At 47.2% G+C, this 19,353-nt stretch overlaps 1 protein-coding gene across 2 annotated transcripts in view; it reads right to left on the minus strand.

The window, feature by feature from the left end:
- NEGR1 (neuronal growth regulator 1) overlaps nucleotides 1-19,353 on the minus strand; it is a 167,471-nt gene that overhangs the window by 77,619 nt on the left and 70,499 nt on the right. For both annotated transcript variants that reach the window (XM_032446132.1, XM_015870907.2), the window contains exon 2: nucleotides 12,443-12,675. In XM_032446132.1, the coding sequence (XP_032302023.1) occupies nucleotides 12,443-12,675 (233 nt within the window). The remainder of the gene's footprint in view (nucleotides 1-12,442; nucleotides 12,676-19,353) is intronic.

Genomic DNA, 19,353 nt, shown 5'->3' on the forward strand with positions numbered 1-19,353 from the left:
GACACAAAAATTCGTTTGTATGACAAATATAAAGGAAAATTAAAACGTGCTTATGAGGGTTATTAAAGGCAGTGATGAACTCCATTTGCCACTAATTGAGAATCTATACGACTGTTCACTTCTCAGGCATCAGATCAGCAGCATCTGGAACACCCCTCATTGACAAACGGCTCTGCCTTCCAAAAACTGTAGCCCAGGCATCTGCATGAAGACTTCTTGTAAGAAAGCCACCATTTCCCATGCTTTCCTTCCCTTATTCTTTCTGTGTTAGAAAGGAAGAAGCAATGTGCCATGGAATGACAAAGCACAACTGTAGCACACAGCTGTGTGCAGAAAAAGACGTGAAAGTGAAAGCAAAAGTGGAAGTGCAGGAGGTCAGAGCGTTGCCCCACCACGTGTACGTTCTCATGGGTCAGGTTGTTTCAAATAGTTCAATATTTCAGTTCATTTTGCTGCCCAAACATGCCCTTAATTGTGCCAGTACCTGTAATTACTTGTATCCACCCAAACCCCGTCTCTCATGTAAACACGTGGTGCCATTTGCACCTCAGACCTGCCAGCAAAATTTGTACCATTCTCTAAACACCTTAAAATGCCATCTCTAAAATACCATATTTAAACAACAACAACACCCTCCCCTACGATGCCATTGCTGTGGTTGAACATATTGTGCCACAGTCTCTACCATAAGTAAAGGTAGTTGTGCTTTTTGCAGTTCGAAATCATTTGCCAACATGTAAAACAAAGCTCCACGTTCCCATACGCTTTGTTCAGAATGCGCTGGAATCGCCACTTGAGAAACATTACTGTGCTCTGCTCAGCTTTGCCACAGTCAAAAACTGGAATGCAGACTCTCCTCCAACCCAAAGCATGAGATTGTTTTTCCTGCCATGGAGTGGGATGGAACAGCACCATGCATTGAACCCCATGTCTGGCTTCCAGAGCCCCCCACTCCCCAACAGATGACTTTAAGAGTATGATTAACACAGATATTTAACCTGTGGACAAAATAATCTAAGAAGCAGACGGGAGCCTGTTCTTGCATGGCACAGACCTTTGCTTTCGGAGCAATCAGTCACCAACCGGGAAGAGGAAGAATATCCTTTCTGTGGGCACTGACGTGATTAGATCCCAGCAGCAGCTGATTGAGGAGCGCTGCACACAGCTCCCCACCTCCTGTTACTGAGCTCTCTTTGCCGTGGGACACGGCATGGACACCGGCTCTGATGGAACTGATTTCAGGAGGGCAGGGGAGCAAAATGGCTATTTCTTGATTCATCAGGAATTTTCATATCAGGTCGGTGCAGAAGTGTGAGGAAAACATCACAAACGTAGCACTTCTCAAAGCTTTTAAAGCTCAAAGTCCACCTGTGTTCTTCTAAGCTGGAGAGTAAAAGACCTCCAAAAAACTCTCACTGACTGCACCCACACTGACTGGGCCCAAACAGGACCACGAAGTGACCAAGGATGCTCCTGCACCCAATTACTCTCCCATTCCCAGCACCCAGCGCTCAGCACTCGGCTCCATGGGCAGCAGGACAGGGGGCAGCCCCAGCCTCACCTTGGGACCCACTGGCTGCCTTTGGCAGCTCCAGCACTGAGAGCACTGTGAGTGCTGAGCGTGACAGCTCTCTTTTTTCCAGGTAAATTGAAGGATCTTCATCTCTTACCTGCAGTTATTTTGTCATGCAACCATTTTTCCATCAATGAAGAAGCAGGCTCTCTGCAGATAATCATTCTTCAATTTCTGATGCCATAGATTTTCCCTATTTTTGGTGACTCATATTGTTCGCTCGGTAAATGTGGAGAGAAGGGAAAGGACAGCACTTGTTCTCTCTGCAGCCCTTTCATCACTCTCCTACATTTTTTCATTACTGTACTCAATTTATCACTGAGAAAATACAGAAATAGAAGAGCTATATTCTTTGCCTTGAGATGGATTTGTTAGCAGTGGTTCGATGCTTTGTAAAGCAGAAGAAATGTAGAAAATAAAGTAGCTATTTCTGTTAATTGATTTGCAAAAACGTGGGTTCAAATCAGAAAAACCTGACCGAGCCAAAAATCCAGTGACCTTTTCTTTTCTCTCATGGCTCTCCATGTCTCTTCCCTGTCTGAAGGATGCTGCAGGGCATGGCTTGATGGGGCGCGGGGTCCCCTGTGGAGCTATTGGTGGCAGCCCTGCAGGCTGAGCATGGGACTGAGGTGAATAGGTGGGCTTCCAGTGCAGACCCGTCCCAGCAGCTCCTTGTGTTGTTGGAGGTGTGGGGCAGAGCAGCTGCAAGCTGCACAGGGAACCAAAATGATGGGAAAAGAGAAAACCACATTTATATAACCAGGTTGTGTTCCTGGAAGGATCCTTGTCCCATTGTGCGGATGGGGTGGTGCAGGTGGGGGCTTTGTGCCGCTCTGCTTGTTATAGGTTATTATAAAATAGGTTCTATCAGAATGTGGAGAGAAAAGGGATAATTTGGGGGATTCCTCCCATGCAGGCGGGCACGGCTCAGCCCCCACCTGCTGCTCTGACCTTGTACTGCTGCTGGGGGCTCCAAGTGGATGTGTGAAAAGCAGCAAGAAGGGAAAAAAAGCAATAACCCATGGCTAAAACTGAAGGTTTCCCAGCTGGTGACTGATTGCCAGCCAAGTAAAAGGTCTGAACCACAAACAACATCCCATTTGAGCTGCTTTGTTTAAGCTAAATTAGCACACACTGATACAAAATTCTCTGAGAAATCAGAGATCCTTTCCATGCACCTGTAGGTAAATGATGTATTTACTGAGTTCACAGGCAAATGACACCCGATTTCCTTTCCATTCTGATGCTGGGATGGTCTCCTTGCTGCCCCCAGTCCCTGCTCCCCACACTCTGCCTGGAGCTGTCACCCACGGTGCATGGATATGGGGCCACCAGCCAGGACCTGCAGTGTGCTGTGGTACCCAACTCAAATGTAGATTAAACACAAGGTTATTCCTGTAGATCTTTCTGGTGTAGTGAACTCAAACATGTAGTACAACCGTACCTGGATGATAATGTGGTTTTAATGGTGTATCATTATGGAAAACAAGCACCAAAAGGAGAAACACTATTAAGTCTGAAAAGGGTCAGAGGTGAAAATATTGCAGCTGTTAGCCTAGTTCAGAAACAGACTGCCCAGCATCAGTGCTGCATGCCAGCACTTGAGGAATGGTCACTATGTGAAGAAGAAAGGAGCAATGGGTGGAGCAGTGCAAACATTCCAGTCCAAATACTTCAGCATCAAAGAGCGTGAACACCTTGGGGGTGGCCGTGTGCACTCCCTGCGTGGAGCTGAGCCAGGGCAGGTCAGCCCTGTGAATGCCTGGGAGCGAAGGGGGGGCTGCAGCAATCACACACTGTGCTGCACCACCAGAAAGTGCCCCCCAGACACACTGTGTTATTTCCAAGGGAAACACTGGGCACGTGCAGAGCAGGGATCTACCTGCCCACATCTGTGCCACCCACCTTCCTTCAAGGAGCAGAGGAGGGGTATGAAGCAGGCACAGCCCTGCTGCTCCCAGCCCCACTCTGCCCATCTGTGGGTGCAGAGATGCTCACGTGCAATGGAGTGCTGTGCATTTGGGTGTTCCAGGGCTGGGGGGTCTATCATCATTTTCAGTTTTAATTAACAATGATCTTAAACGAGATTCTTCCAACTGCCAAAAGGCACTTTGTGATGCAGGAGCCCCACAGCAGTGCATTGCCATCAGTGGGCGTTTCTGCCAGGATGAGATGGGTGTTTGCACTGTAAGGCTGGAGGATTTGCTCTGCACTGGTTTTTTTTGCTCATTCCACTGCTTGGCAGTGGAGGTTATTAAGAACATCCTGTAAAATATGAGTTTTGGGACTCCATTTAATGAATTTCTCCATGCTGGAAATAGATTAAAGACACACAGAGCAGAACCATGTCACCAGTCGAGGCCTTCGTGGCTACACGACTGCAGTTCCAGAGCAGCCATGGTGATAACTTCACAAAATTGGGAAGTATGGACTTTGCTATTTGGGATTTGATTTTTTTTTTTATAATCATTTAGAAAAGATGATGAGGTCATGGCCAAAGCAAAAGACATAGATTTTGGAATATCTATGGCCAAAATGCTTTCACACTCTGAACTTGTGGACACAAAGAAACAACTCCTTTATTGTATCATGGAACTATTGCATTCATTATCTTTTCCTTTCCCCTTTTCTTTAAATTCCCCATGGGGTTTAATTTCCCCATGGGGTGAAGCTATTCTGTTTGCAAACCCCTCAAAGCCTTGGTCTGAACAGCTGGGGTAAGGACCCTGGAAATGCTGATTCTATGATTCTGGAAGGAGCAGGACAGAAACCGGAGTCACACTATGGGACTGTGTTAAGAATCAAAGCTATGCAGTTTCTGTGTCACCTTCTTGTATGGTGCCATAATACATCTTGTACCATTCATTATCATTGTTATTTGATCATAAATTATAATGTATGAGAAGTACAGCCCCAGTAATTTAAGCCATACAGTTTTCATTACACAGTTTCTTTAAGGAAACTCTTCAGAACATTTCCACGAAGGATTTGTTCCTGTAAATGAGCAGTTAGTGCCATACGACTTGTTCTTTGAAGGGAACACACCACTTAGTCACGCAGGATAAAGGGAGATACAATCCCTAGGCATTATCTGATGGAAGCCTCAATGTGAACATAAAGCCCTTTAAAATTAAACAGTTTTACTCAAGTGCTGAAGGATGGAGATGTGAACCACAACTGCAGGGCACAGTATGAATGCTGGCTTCGTAACCACAGTTGGATCTATTGGATGGGATTAAACATCACAGACGGAGAGCAACACACACTTCTTCAGCTCAGACACATCCAGGGATGGTGATTCAACCACCTCCCTGAGCAGCCCATCCCAGTGTTTAGCCATCCATTCTGTAAAGAAGTTCCTCCTGATATCCAACCTAAACCTCCCATGGTGCAACCTGAGGCCATTTCCCTTCTTCCTGTCACCTGTACGCTTACTTATCTGGGTCAATAAAAAGCCACTCACCAAACTAGTGATGGAGAGGGATGGTGTGACATGGTGTAGTGGGGAAGTGCTGGTGGTAAGTGGACTGGATGGCCTTGGAGGTATTTTCCAATCGTGGTGATGCTACGAAATTCACTGCTGTGTGGGACAGGGGGCTCCGGGGAGTTGTAAAATCAAGCATTCAAAAACTTAGTGCAAGAACAGCATTTCCATGCCTGTTTGCTTCAGAGGAGGCACTGAACCTCCTAATTGCCTCAGGGAGGGCTTCGATTTACTGTTTGCTGTTCTAATTTAGATTATCCTGTGGGCAGGCAGCTGCACTGGAATCTGGCAACATCTGAAGTTAGTTGAGCCATTCTGCAATTCTCCCTGCTTTTTTGGGGGGATGTGATTGCTGCCTTGCACCTGGACATGCTGGTCTTTGGCATAACCACATCAGCAAACCAACCAGAGGGGTGGGCAGGGGACCATCCCCCTTTGCTCAGCTCTCAGAGCCCCCCCTGCAGCCCCCAGCACTGAGACATGGGGTGGTTATCAGGGCAGACAGCACGGGCTGCTGGCCCCAGCTGGGTGCTGCTGCTGCATCTGCTTGGAGAGGAGCAGTGGCTGCCAACCCATTCTGGGGTGGGTTCAGCTCATGAGCACACAATGAATGGGACAACCAATTGAAGCGCTAACAAACACACACTCAAAACTTTCTGTTAAGAGATTCCAAAGTAGACTGTGCTTTCAGTAACTGCTGGACCGTTTTTTGCAGCTCATTAGTGATAGTATAATTATGGCTTCGCACACCACATGTAGGCACTTTCCAGATGAGCCGTGCAGTGACTTGATTACGGTGGGTCGTTAGGAACAGGGCAGTGATTCTGCACCTGAGGGCTCCTTTGTTGCCCGAAGGCTGAGATGTGCTGCATCTCAGGTCACTCACCTCTCCTCCTGCTGACCCACAGTGCTCTGACACATGAAAGCTGCCACGTTTTCTTTACATGCTTATGAAAGCCGTGCAATGAAAGACAAAGCTTTTCAAATGGAGATTTTCCAAGCAGGAAACATTCAAGCTCTGTCCCTGAGAGTGTTCTTTCACATTTACTATTCTGTGTTACAGCAGGATCCTGTGACTCCGCTTTCAGCTCTTCTCAGCCCTTCCCAGAATGTTTCCTAAACCCGCACCACGAGCTCTTTTTAAAGACATGCATTTGATTTTGCTCCTTCCAAGTGGTGGATTTTGCTGCTTGAGAACATCAGCTATCGTCAGCATCCTCTTTCCTTCACTTAAGCTACAAAACCCAAACTAAGCTGCAGAGGATACATCAAGGAAAGCACTGTATCAGAAGGATGTGCTTTTACAAATCCCTCCCCATGTTTGTTCATTCCCAGTAATTCTCTCATGGCCGTGAATCCAACAAACTCGCAGCACAAAATATTCCTTCCCTTTAAGTTCTGAGCTCACAAAAGCACACAGAGATGTGCACCAAGGAAGAATCACACCTGCACACACTGGAGGTGGGAACCAAAGAGCTCATCCTCAATTTCTATTTGCAGTTATACTGGACCATCACACAATGCAGGCAGCTCTTGCCATGGCTCAGTGGGGGATGTACCAACACACACACAGCCCTCAGGAGGAGCAGTCCTCTGTGCAGTTTTCTTAAGCCTGACAAGTTTTGTTATGAATGGAAATTTCCCTTGTGCATTGGTGATAGAGCAGGCAGCCTGGATACAAACATACCAAGACCAGGATGATGAATACATGCACTTTTTCAAGACTGATTCTTTGTAACTACAATCCAAATGGCTGGAGATACAGCCTCTGTAATGAACGGGAAAAGCCTCCTGCCCCTATTTTATATTTTGGGGCTGTGTATGGACTGATGGCCCCATGAATTCCAGGCAGCAGCTGCAGGTTTTTCAGTGCAGCCCATGGCTGCTTCCAAGGCAGACTCCTCCCAGACCCGAGCACTCAGTGGCTCTGACAGATTGCACAACGGCTGAAGTAAGTTCTTACACTCCATATATTCCACTCTTCATTCGCTTTTCCTCATGAGATCTTTCCATCCTTTTCTGGTGATGGGCTCTTGTTAACAGAAGCACATTTCTGCTATTGATCCCTTACACAGCTTTAGGAAATACCCTGGCAATGCTACGAGGCTGTCAGCTTTGCTAAAGCAGAGTGAGCTCCAATGGGCAGAAGTCCCCACCTCTTCTCAATCTCAGCAGAGCAGAAGATAAGGATTTTCTAAACTGTCTGGACTCACCTAAGGAAAACAAGTGCTTTTGCAGCTCCCAGGCTGTGCTTCAATAGGTATTTAGGTGAAACCCTTTTTGCAAGACAAAACCTAAAGATTTGAGCTGTGACCTCCACCAGGTGGGATAATTTCCACATCTATTCAACTTTCTGCCTTTGTTAACAATACTCCAAGGAAAAAATTAACTTTAAAGCTCAGGACACCTTATTTTCTCCTGTCAAATGACAGTCTGAAATTACAGAAGCAGAAATAAAGGGAAATGCAATGAAAAAAGAATCAGATAAATCACAGTAATCACAGTGATCACAGTGACAGGCAGCAGAGAGCTCAATAAAATATTACACTGTTTACTCAGGGTACAGACTACCAAAACTGCTTGCGGTGCTGCAGTGATGGTAATGAATAACAAAATAATTAGCAGCTCAGTTGTGCCAGAGCAGCCATTGCCTTTAGTTGAAATAACGAGGCTGCATTCGGACAGGGGGTGTCAGAGCCATAGGAGCGGCCAGCAGACACACACACTCAAAGGGAACCAAACCCTTACAAGTGTTCTCAGCCAGGTTTGGGGTGTGGGTGCTGCTGTGTGGGGTCAGAGGTTGAACTGGATGGCACTTGTGGGTCCCTTCCAACTCGGGATACTCTGAGATTCAGTTACAAAAAGCCTTTCCAGGCAGTTTTCATTCTCATCAGCCACTTCAGATATTCTTATGCAAAGTCATGGATCTGCCCGGTGTTTGCTGTAATGCTGATAAGCCCCTGAGGACACCCAGTAAGGAGAGCTGCCACAGCCACCAGCACATGATACGTTCTCATTTTGAATTTACCTTCTTTCCAAATCTTTTTAATCTTTCTTTCAGACAGACAACTGGAAAGCCACACAGCTCTGCCAGCTGGCTGCATTTGTTATCTCACATTCATAGTGTGGGATCTTGCCAGGCCAAAGCTTTGGGCAGCATAAGAGAGGCTTCATCTTTTTCTCATCCTTTCCCCATTCCTCCCTTACTTCCCTCCCTTCCATTCTGATTCTGGCACTGCTGCACGGTGCAAGGAGTGTGGTGACGCACTGGAACATGTTGCCCAAGGAGGCTGTGGATGCCCCATCCCTGCAGGCATTCAAGGCCAGGCTGGATGTGGCTCTGGGCAGCCTGGGCTGCTGGTTGGTGACCCTGCACACAGCAGGGGGTTGGAGCTGGATGAGCATTCTGGTCCTTTTCAACCCAGACCATTCTAGGATTCTGATTCTCACAGGTCACAAAAAAGCTCATTCAGCTTAATTCAAATGTATCAGAACTAATATACTTTGGACTGGAGAGCAAATGATTATTTTGTGTTGATTACCCTTCACTTGCAGATTTCAGAAGATGGAAATTTCAGGCTCATAATGGAAATTCAGCTGCAGCCGTGACCAGAAAGCAGCTCCAACATGTGGAATTACGAGTCGCAGACTGGCAGAGCCCCGTTCTATTTCAGATGAAATATTCCAGACTTACATCCCAGTAATGAGATCACCTGCTTGTGTAAACACTTTTTGTGATTTAAGGCTTTTAAAGAGGGGAAAAGCCATACACAGACATCTTACAGAGAACGAGCCCCTGCAGCTATTGATGTGGGAGGAATGCAATGAATGGATGAGAAGGACAAGTCCTGGAGGGAGCATCCCGCACTACTTGGAGCCTTCAGCCCAGTGAGGGGACATGGGGCATCAGCTCCATGTGGGGCACCTCTCCCATCCCACTCTCCCACTCCTTTTCCACTTTGTGCCAGGCAGGGACGAGCTGCAAACAGTGGTTGGCACTCGTGAGTAAATCTTATAGTGAGAGCTGACATCCTGCCCGAGCTCTGGCACTTTCAAAGAGTAAACGCGTTGTCAGTTTTAGCTGGAGAGCAGTTGCTATGTGAGTTTAGAAGTCTTTTGCATATTTATTTTGTCCCACTTTAAATAAATTTGGGTAAGATTTATCTCATTAACTCCAAACGCAAGTCCCTCTTGGCCCGACTGAAGAAACAAATTAGACTTTGCAAACATTGCAAAGACTAAATCAATACATTAATATTTAGGGGACATTAAAGAGGTTTATTAAGCAGAAAAAGGGCCTTGGGTGTTACTTTGGAAATCTCGCTTAAATCTCGCTTAAATCTAAAATACAGGTCGTGGTTTCCAACTGAATCTGTAAATTGCACTTAGGGAGACAGCTGAGATATCTGCACACACAGTGTGTCAGTGGGCATGGTGGGCAGTACCCATGGATGGCATGAGTACAGCATGAGAGGTTGGGGCTCACATTGTATCCCCAGCCCACCTGAGCCCTCCCTGGTGGCTGCACTGCAACCCATGCAGCGCCACCCCCAGAAGCCAGCAATGTGCACAGGCAGAATAACAAAATAATTAATGCAGAATGGCAAGAGGTATTTCATTTCTTGACTTCACTCCAGCAAACAGCTGAGAGTTACATCGTCCGCAGTTCAAGGCTCTGCAGATCGAGCACCTGGCTCTGATGTAGATGATGCTGATTACAAACTCCTCCCTTCTAAACTTGTAATTAATTACTTCGTAATTCTCACTTCTATTTAACAAGGTCACCAAATTAAGGAAACAGGATTATCTTCCTCTTTTTCATCTGGGTTTTCTTTCTCTGATGTAAATTGGGGCTAAAGGCATGTTAGGATTTTTCCTTTTTTGCCGATTATCTCAGTTTGTTTTCTTGGTATATAACACTTCACCCATGCAGTCAGTAGCAGTGACACCAGCTTGTCTTGGGGTTTCATTAGGGCTCTGGGCAGGGGCTGGAGAGGTGGCATTCCCCATCAGGCTCTGCTGGTTGCCAGCTCAGCCATCCCACCAGGTGGGCATGGGGCAGCAGCTGCTTCTGGGCAGCCCACAGCCATTAAGCATGACCCTGGACATGGTGTTTTGTGCATGAGATCTGTGGTTTAGTCTGTGAGCACACAGCATTTAGAGTAACAGCCAAAGCCGCGCTTGGGGATGCTTCTGTCATGAGCCAGAAAACAGATCAAATCAGAAGGGAAATGACAGAAGTGTGATGAACTTGCTGAGCACTGGGGCCAATGACAAAACAGGAGCCATGTGTACACTTAGCCAGGTTATGGCCATTCTGTGGCTTGGACCTCTTTGCCTTTCTGTGTTTTACTCATGGGAATGAAGGCACTCTATAGTGCCCACTAAAATGTATCCATTCTCTGAAACACTCGATAAATAGGGTCAGAAATTGTCAGCCCAAGGAGAAGAGCAGAAGATATTCAAAACGAGACCTGCTGGATCTGCACATGTAAAGATCTAATGAAACAGGGAGAGAGGCTGAATTGGATGGACACAGCTTTTGAAGTGGGATTTCACAGCAAACAATTTTATAGTCTGCAGTTTAACCTATTTGAGAGCTTATGATCAGACCTAAATGATTGTCCATTCAATTTACGAGTCCCAGCATACACCCCTGGCTCCTCCATTTCTGTTTTTCAGCAGGAGAAGCTCTTCTTTCAGCGTTATTCGATGGAGCGCAGTCTGTAGGGCAGGGGAGTGATAAAGGGCTGCGCTGCTGCCTTTACATTTTCCTTTGCTCCCTCTATTTCATGTGCTGCTCCCGAGCTGCTGCCGATCACTCATTCACAGCACAGATGGGAACCCGGCCCTTTGATGGAATGATTCCACTTTGGCTAAAGATCTGCTTTGCCCTTCATTTATTTTTCCCCAATAGAAAGAAGTCACTTCTAATCTTTCAATACAAAATCATGAACGGCATTAAAAGCAAACATAAAACCACCTCCATGAAATGTTATGATGTCATCCCCATGAACCCCATGCTACTCGGAAAGCAAGCATTAACTGCAACACCAATTAGCTGTTTGATGTTCTCTTTACAGCCTGTTACTTTCAGGCAGCTCTGTCTCCATCTCCCACTATGTGTAAACCCCCAAACCCGTGCCCTCCAAGCCCAACTCCTGGCAATGAGGCACAGGCAGAAAGCAGCATGAGAGGAAGGGCCTGGAGCTGGGCAGAGCAGGGCAGAGCTAAACAACCCCATGCTCAGCTTGTGATGACCCACAGAGGGATCCCACCCACATGGGGCAGGTAATGACAGCCCACCTGCCAGGAGTGCACAGCAAAACCCTCCCTGCACAGCTGGCAACTGTTAATATTGTTAGCAAAAATACCTCCAAATAGGAGCTACAATGGAAAGAAATAGCCCAAATAATCGCAGAAAACCAAACCAGTCTTGGAGAAATGCAGTATACATACAACTGAAATAATAACTGATGCTGTCACTGCTTTTTCCCTTCATCCTCCCAGCCCTGCTGCATGCCAATGCCCCCCACCCTCCAGAAGCAGTACACACAGCTCTGCACGCTCACGGGTCTCTGGGGAACGCTGTGGGGACCACACAGCAATGGCTGGTGCTGGTGGCACTGAGATTTTTCATGCAACAAACGCCCTCGGAGCCGACCAAGTAGAGCTGACACACACAGCACCATGCTCCGGAGGTCCAGCGGTTAGGAACAATTAGTCAGAGAAGCATTTCGTACCCATCATTTGTATGTGTGCCATATGGATTAATAGAGATTGCCATTTCAGTTCCTCTGTTTTATATTCATTGCTTTATCACTCATAAAAATGCAAAAGAAAATGTTAATGATGATTACACCAAAGACTAATAAATTAAAGCCTTAGGTTATACTTTGCATTTCTGAAGATATAAATGCAATCGCTTAATAATTATGCATATTTTAACTATTGAGTTATTATTTCTCTATATTCCTGTAGTTAGCCTAATTAATTTTAAGCTCCTGTTTATATGTTTTATAAATGCAATTAATTTCCAACTATTTTCTTAGCCCCTCATGCGCGGGCATTAACTATCGTGCAGACAATCAGAACGAAGGATTGCTCACCCTGGAACAACACAATCAATATTACCTCCACGCGTAATGCTGGCAGCTCAGCTCGAAACAGAAAACTGCCTCATGGAAATAAATGGACTTTTCTAATTAAGGACAGGCAGTACTTCCATGAGGAAGCTGTGGTGTGGATGAGACGAAAGCTACGAATTGGTACAGCAAAATCAGCCTCTGTTTGTCTTTACTTCTTTAGTTTGGTGTTTGCTATTGAACCGTGCTGCTTTTATAGCATGTCTCCAACATCCATTTGCAAGTAGCTTAAACACATACCTTGCACAGTTAGGTGCACCTGCATCGTTCTGGGAGTGTGCTGGGTTTGCACAGAACAGGTGTAGGGACCGTCATCTGTCACGTCCACGTCCTGGATCTGCAGGCTGTACTCTCTCCTGTTGGCTGTCGCGATGGAAACTCGAGGGTCCACCGACCACTTGTCACTGCCAGCAAAAATAATACTCGAGCGGTTCAGCCACGCGCCTTTGGAAGCTCCATCTTCCAAGTAACACCTGGGGGGAAGAGGGAAACCGTAGGTGTGAAAACTCAGACTTCCTGAATACCATTAGCCTGCTATTGATTTTTAGATTGAAAACAGCTGCAACGCCTTAGAGTTGAACTTCAGACTACGTGGGGCACTTGTTAATTCACAAACTGTTGTAAAACCAAGAGCCCGTAAAAACAAAGCACGGTTCTACAAAATCTATTTAGAACATTAGCAGCATGGTACTGACACGAGGAGCCGTGATTTGTTCATGATTTGTTTGCAGTGCCTTACTTGCAGACTCATACAACAACCACTCATAAGAACAGGGGCAGTGACACCCAGTGCCCTACAATCAGATGCCCCCCAGACAGATCCCTCTTTTTCTAAATGATAGCTCAGGAATGTTCCTCCATAAGGACTTTTTTTTTCTCCCCAGCAATTACAAAGTGTGGCCAGAGACTGAAAATACATCTGCCTGAGGAGTGAGGCAGCCCTCCTGCCCAATACACTGGGGTCTGAACACAGCACTGGCGCTGCGGGCGGGTGCACTGGTGCAGGTACTGCCAACTGCCTGAGAGCAGTCAGCTGGAAAACACGGAGAACGAGGTGTGCTGAGAAACCTCATCTGTAGTCTGCTCCACCATCTCCAGAATCAGAAACCAGTAGGAGTATTAAAGGTCAGCGTTAATTGAAAATCTTTTCTGTAGAAATGCAACCAAGAAAACCCACCAACCCTACAGCTGGGTTTAACGGCAGCATAACCTTCCACAGAGGCAATTAGGCACTGCTGTAGTCAATATTCTGTGCTCCGCATTAGAAAATGTTTGTAATTCTCTCCAAAATAGCCTATCACCTCACGTCGCTCACCTGTACTCTGGGATGAGCAGAAATGCTCTTTAAGGTGTGCCCCTGACTGGTCCCGAGGGCAGAGCCGCACCCAGAGCAGTGCTGCACCCAGGGCAGCTCCTTTGGCTTTGTGCAGGAAGGAGCCATTGAAGAATTGTGGTAGCACATCCCAACAGCTGGATTGAATGCAACCACTGAGCAGTAGGAAGGAAAGCTCACAGCATCCCCTGGGTGTGGGGCTGAGGTGCCCTGCCCTGAGCTGTGGCAGTGAGCCCAGCAGCTTTGGGCTCTTCTTTCTGAAGGTAGGGATGCCAGGGACAGGTGGGAGAGCAGGGGACAGGAAGGGCAATAATGGCCACTCCTCAGCCCCATACACGCTGTGGCAGTTGCTTAGCTACTGCTTGGACAGTGTCACGATCATAGAATGACAGAATTACTGAGGTTGGAGAAGCCCTCTCAGATCCCCAGCCCCACCCCCATGGCCACTGCCCACATCCCTCAGTGCCACATCTCCAAAGCTCTGGAGCACCCCAAGGATGATGACTCCACCCCCTGGAAAACCTGTGTTAGTGCTGAGTGCTCTTAGGGAGAAGAAATGTCCCCTAATATCCAGCCTGAGGTCCTGACATACAACCTATGTTCCATGTGGCAGCAATATGGGATCAGTGAAAATCTCAACTAGGGATTCACTCCTGACCTTCAGCCAGAAGGATGACTTCTATGAGCAGCAACTGAAATCCTGAAGTAGCAGTGAGTGAGAATAAAAACACAATAGGAAGAAAAATAGTGAACACCAGCACAGCATGGCCGTATGATGTACAAAGGTGCTTCACACAGGAAGAAGAACACAAGCACGGTTCTTAGCCATGGGCAAGGAAATGTTGGTCTTCAGAAGAGGACAGGAGAGAGGAGATGAGACCCGAGCAAAAGAGAACAGCAACAGCTCAGGTAGGGAGCACAGGGCTGGGAGGGGCAGCTCAAAACCTAGATGAGTGCTGCTCCCCTGTTTCCCATACAGATGACATCAAACATAGAGAGAAAGCAGAGCAGACAAGGGAGAGAGCAGCAGAGAAAGCTGGAATGGTCTGAGAGAGAAAAGCCGCAAATCCAGCAGCGTGGGGGGTTTGCTGGGGGAAAAAAAGAGAAAGTGGTACTTTGTGGCTGGAAAATAATCACTGTATTATCCGTATTTAAGGAAATGAGGAAAGCGAATCAGGCAAATTTTCGGCTAACCACCGGGAGCACAATAGAACTTAAGGCTTTAAAACGACTTTAAAAGTTTAAGGAACGTAATTCAAAGTGCAATAGACTAATGGGACATTTTTATTTGATAAAGAGGTTTTTCACATGAAGGAAATCCAACAGAAGGAGATAATGCGGTAAATCTCTTTGATAAAACATTAAAATAGTGCAACTATGGAAACTGTTAGGTAGGAGAAAATGGTGATTTAGTGGCTTACGCATACGGCGGCATTGTTTAATGGGAAAAGTGACATTTGCATTAGAAATAAGAAACCAGAAGCGTCAGGCTGAAATTCTTCACAAATGATCATGAAAATAACTATTCAGTCATTTAATTAAGGGTCTCATCATGAAACCTGAATAGACGGGCAGTTCAGATCGAAGCCACGTGTGATGTGTAAGACGTATGAATGGAGATGGCAGATCCAAGTGTCCCTCTGAGGGCGGAGGGCTCTGCAGAAGGCTGTGAATCCCAACAGGGCTCTGTGGGATCCGGATGTGCCAGGAGCAGCTCTGCCAAACGGATCACAGTGAGCAGCAGGCTGGGGGATGATGAGGAGCTCGGGTGCTCCCCAGAACCTCTGCAGTGTGTTTCTGCAGCAACTGGGAGAGTCACTTATACACCAATGCTCCTGGAGGGACAGCTCTATGTAGCTCCTTCACTGGTGCTACTCCTTCGTTTCCTCAAAGGAATCTCTACAAATGCACTGAGCAGGTCAGGTGTGAAGGCACACCAGGTCCAACCACAGATGGGATTCAAACAGCGTTCTTTGGGAACAGCTTCTTCCTTGTACATTCCTTCAGTGCCCCAAACGACACCTTCTCTGTGCCAGAACTCACGTGAGTTCCCTCTCTGTGCAAGAAATGATTTGAACATGTTGCAGAATGTGGCTGAACCCATTTGCACAGGACAGCCTTTACATTACACAGGCTGGTACATGAATTGTATGCAAAGGATGATGCGTAAACCTACTCCATGGAAGAAGCAATCCAGTGATTCACCTAAGAACTGTTTTCAGTGCAGCCAACTGCATTTCTGTGTGCCATTCTCTTCTGCTTTCCAGAATGCACACAGCTCTGGAGCAGTCTATGGGCAGCAGGGCTGCAGATCCTCACTCACAGAGTGGGTGCTGCTCAGGGCTGCTGCCTGCATACACAGCCTACAGTCTGCATCCAACCAGAACCACCAAGCTGAGCGATACAAAATGATGACTGGGGTTTGCACTGTGGAAAATTTCCCTTGAGACTTGTGGGCCTTCCAGAGAACTGAAGCACATACAACCTATGTTCCACATGGCAGCAAGAAGGGATCAGTGACCTGGCCTTGAACACCTCCAGGGATGGACGGGGCATCCACAGCCTTTACGGGCAGCTGTTCCAGCACCTCACCACTCTCACAGTAAAGAACTTCCCTCTGACATCCAACCTAAGTCTTCCCTCCTTCAACATAAAACCATTTCCCCTTGTCCTGCTGTTATTTACCCTTTCAAAGAGTTGAAAGATTGCTCAGTGAACCTGAGAACACTGCGATGAGTGTGAGCAGAGCTTGCTCTCACGTGCATCTGCCCCACAGCTGTGCCCCACAGCACCTTCCTGCTCACTGCTCTGTGCTCAACACTCTGCAATGCTGTTCATCAATCTGTACACAGCACCACCTATTTCTGTAAGTTAATACGAGTGCTGTAGCACAACTAAGGAAAATGCTCCTTAAGCAAAGGAGATCTTTGCTCTTTTTGCCTCTGCGTTGCTTGGCGAAGGACTGATTAATTTATAGCTGCACTCAGAAGATATTTCTCCTATTTTTATACTTGGAAGATTGGATAAAACCTACCCATTTTTTAACTGATGATTGTAATCAGGAGTTCTCTACTCAGGAAGCACAAGAACTAGATTTTAATGCTAGCTGTCACATGGATGAAAGTATTTTACTACTTTAGTATTTTTCTAATCATTATTAATGGGGCCGATCTGCTGTAATTTGTAAGTATGGAGAAGCACACTCTCGCCCCAATTGCTTGAGGTTTTTCATCCTCTGTTGTTCTCCCCCTTCCCCAGCTCTCAAGCCACATTTCCCAGTAATTAAAGCCCAGAGCCACTCATCTCCATGCACAAGGCTCTTCCTGATGCTCCACTGGGGCTACACACCAACCCCCATGGCGGTGTGCTGGACACCAGCTTGTCCCCAGCAATCTCCAATACACGCTCTGAGGGCTGCATCTGGATAGCACTTGTCAGTACTTAAAAATTACAAAACAATCTTCATTAAATTAAGACCGAAAGCTACCATTATCCTCAGCTCTCGTGCAATTACTGACTTGACCTGAATTGCAAAGCTGCAGGGATAAGTGCATTAAATACCGGCTCATACATCTGGAGCTGAATTCAACCCGCGCAGCCCTTTCAGATGCCACCACATCACCACGTCAGTGTGTCACCACGTCACTCCCCCTGACCCCTCAGCCCTGGGCCCTGGGGTGCAGCAGGCAGCAGAAGGACCGGTGCAGGGACAGCACGATGGGGCACGGCTGAGATACTCCTTCACAAAGTGCAGCCCCCAGCAGTGAGGAACACTCAGGGTAACAATGGCCCCACCTCGGTGTAGCTGCCTCTCTGAAACCAGCAGCCCTGCTGTGACTGCTTCTATGCCAGTTACCAGAAGCCCTGGAATCCTGCCTGTTCCATGAAGAGCCAGAAGAACTTGGCTTGAAGAGCCCTCGTGGTTGGGTGTAGGCAGAGCTGTGGATGCTGAAGGAGTGGAGCTAACACCCCCCTGGAGCTCCCTGCAGTGGGTGAGCTGCCCCGTGGCAGGGCAGGGGGGAGCAGGGTGGGAATGCACTGACGTGCATTTCCTGTAAAATCGGTTTAGGGATGAGCTATAGATGCTTTGGATTCAAGGAAAACAATGTTTCCAAAATTCTTCTGCTTTAAAAAGAGATTTGCTTTGAGCTGAGCAGCATGGAGGAGAAGAGCGGGTAGGGGTTCAGCCCAGGAGAACAGCAGAGGGTGAGAATGGAGCAGCTGAGCTGCAGACCTGCAAATGGTGCAGAGACGTGCCGAGAGCTCCTGCAGAGCCTCCATCCATGAGCTGCTGAGTGGCTGCTCCAGGTTCTCCATGGGCTGCTCTGAGGAACATCTCAACATCTGCCTGATGGAGTAACTTCTGAACAGACAGCTCACGTGGACTGAGTTGAGCTCAATGAACTTCAGGGATCCCTCCCAACTCATGACACTATAATTCTGTGATTGCAGGCACTCTTTCCCCAGTCCAATTGTGACCAGACCGCCCGTGTCTCCCACAGCTTTGCAGTTCTCACAGAGCAGTTTTGGACCCACCCAGGTCCCCCTGCTGTCCCCATGTCTATGCTGTTTTCATACAGGAGGTTAACAACAAGAAATATCAATAGCATTTTAGTCACAGAATCACAGAATCCTAAGGATTCTGGAAGGAACTTTTACATCTAAATCCTAACAAGACTAATATTTTTTTTCCCAAAAAAGTCGAAATTCAGTCTTTAGGAAACGTGCAGATGTGGAGACAACCTGCAGAGGGAGCCTGCTGTGCCATGGATACGCAGAGATGCAAAGAGATGCGCAGGAAGTGTTGGGGGTCTGCCAGGCAGGAGCTCAGCAGTGCTGGGGTTGGGATCCCATCACAGGGCCCTGTCCCATAGCAGCAGAGCAGACCCAGTGTCAGCGAATGGCATCCCATTGTAAGGGCAGTGCCTCGGAGTTACCTCTAAAAGTGCTTTCTGCTTAACCACCCCAGCGGTGATCAGCTGCTTCGTATGAGTGCTCCTTCCTGCACAGCTCACCCCACAAGCTGAGCTGCCTGCCCTCTGCTGCCTCGCAGCTAGCAGAAAATCCATTGCAGATGTATGTGCTACATGTCTGCAGCAGCACGGGCTGAGCCAGGAGTAAAGCAAAGTGGAGCTAATGGATGGAGATTTCTGCTTCTTCCAGCAGAAGAAGAGCTCTGCAACCAGCAGCTCCCAGCAAAACCTTGTGAACTTTTCAGCATTTCACTTCAAGGCTCTGCAGACGTGTTAGCACTGCTTTGGTTACCCCACGTTGCTCAGGCCCCACCGCCTCTGCCAGGTCACTGTATCACCACCACATCACCATGTCCCACATCACCATAGAATCACCAAACCACAGAATGGCTGGGGTTGGATGAGACCTCAGGGAGCACCAAGTTCCAACCTCCTGCCAACCACCAGATGAAGTCCTGGCTCAGGCTGCCCAGGTTCCCATCCCATGTGGCTCCGAGCTCCTGCAGGGATGGGGCACCCACACCTCTGTGGGCAGCACGTTCAGCACCTCTCCACTCTCAGGGCAGGGATGGATCAGTAGAGAATCAGTGCTACACAGCACGGGGTGACTTATTTAACTCAAAGTGTAATTTTGTGTGTGTTTATCTCTGTGAAAATATTTTAACTCTCCTTTCAAAACATTTTCCCAAACACGGGTCAGAACATTCGCATTAATTTAAGCAGACACCGTTCTAACTCTGTGCTTATCTCTATCTGCACTGTGGGGTGATCTTAGGATGAAAAGGGTGGTTAATTAATTATTAATTAAATGACTAATGAAGGATTAATTAAAGGATTAAATGAAA

This window comes from Coturnix japonica, chromosome 8 (genome assembly GCF_001577835.2).
Source record: "Coturnix japonica isolate 7356 chromosome 8, Coturnix japonica 2.1, whole genome shotgun sequence".
Taxonomy (NCBI): domain Eukaryota; kingdom Metazoa; phylum Chordata; class Aves; order Galliformes; family Phasianidae; genus Coturnix; species Coturnix japonica.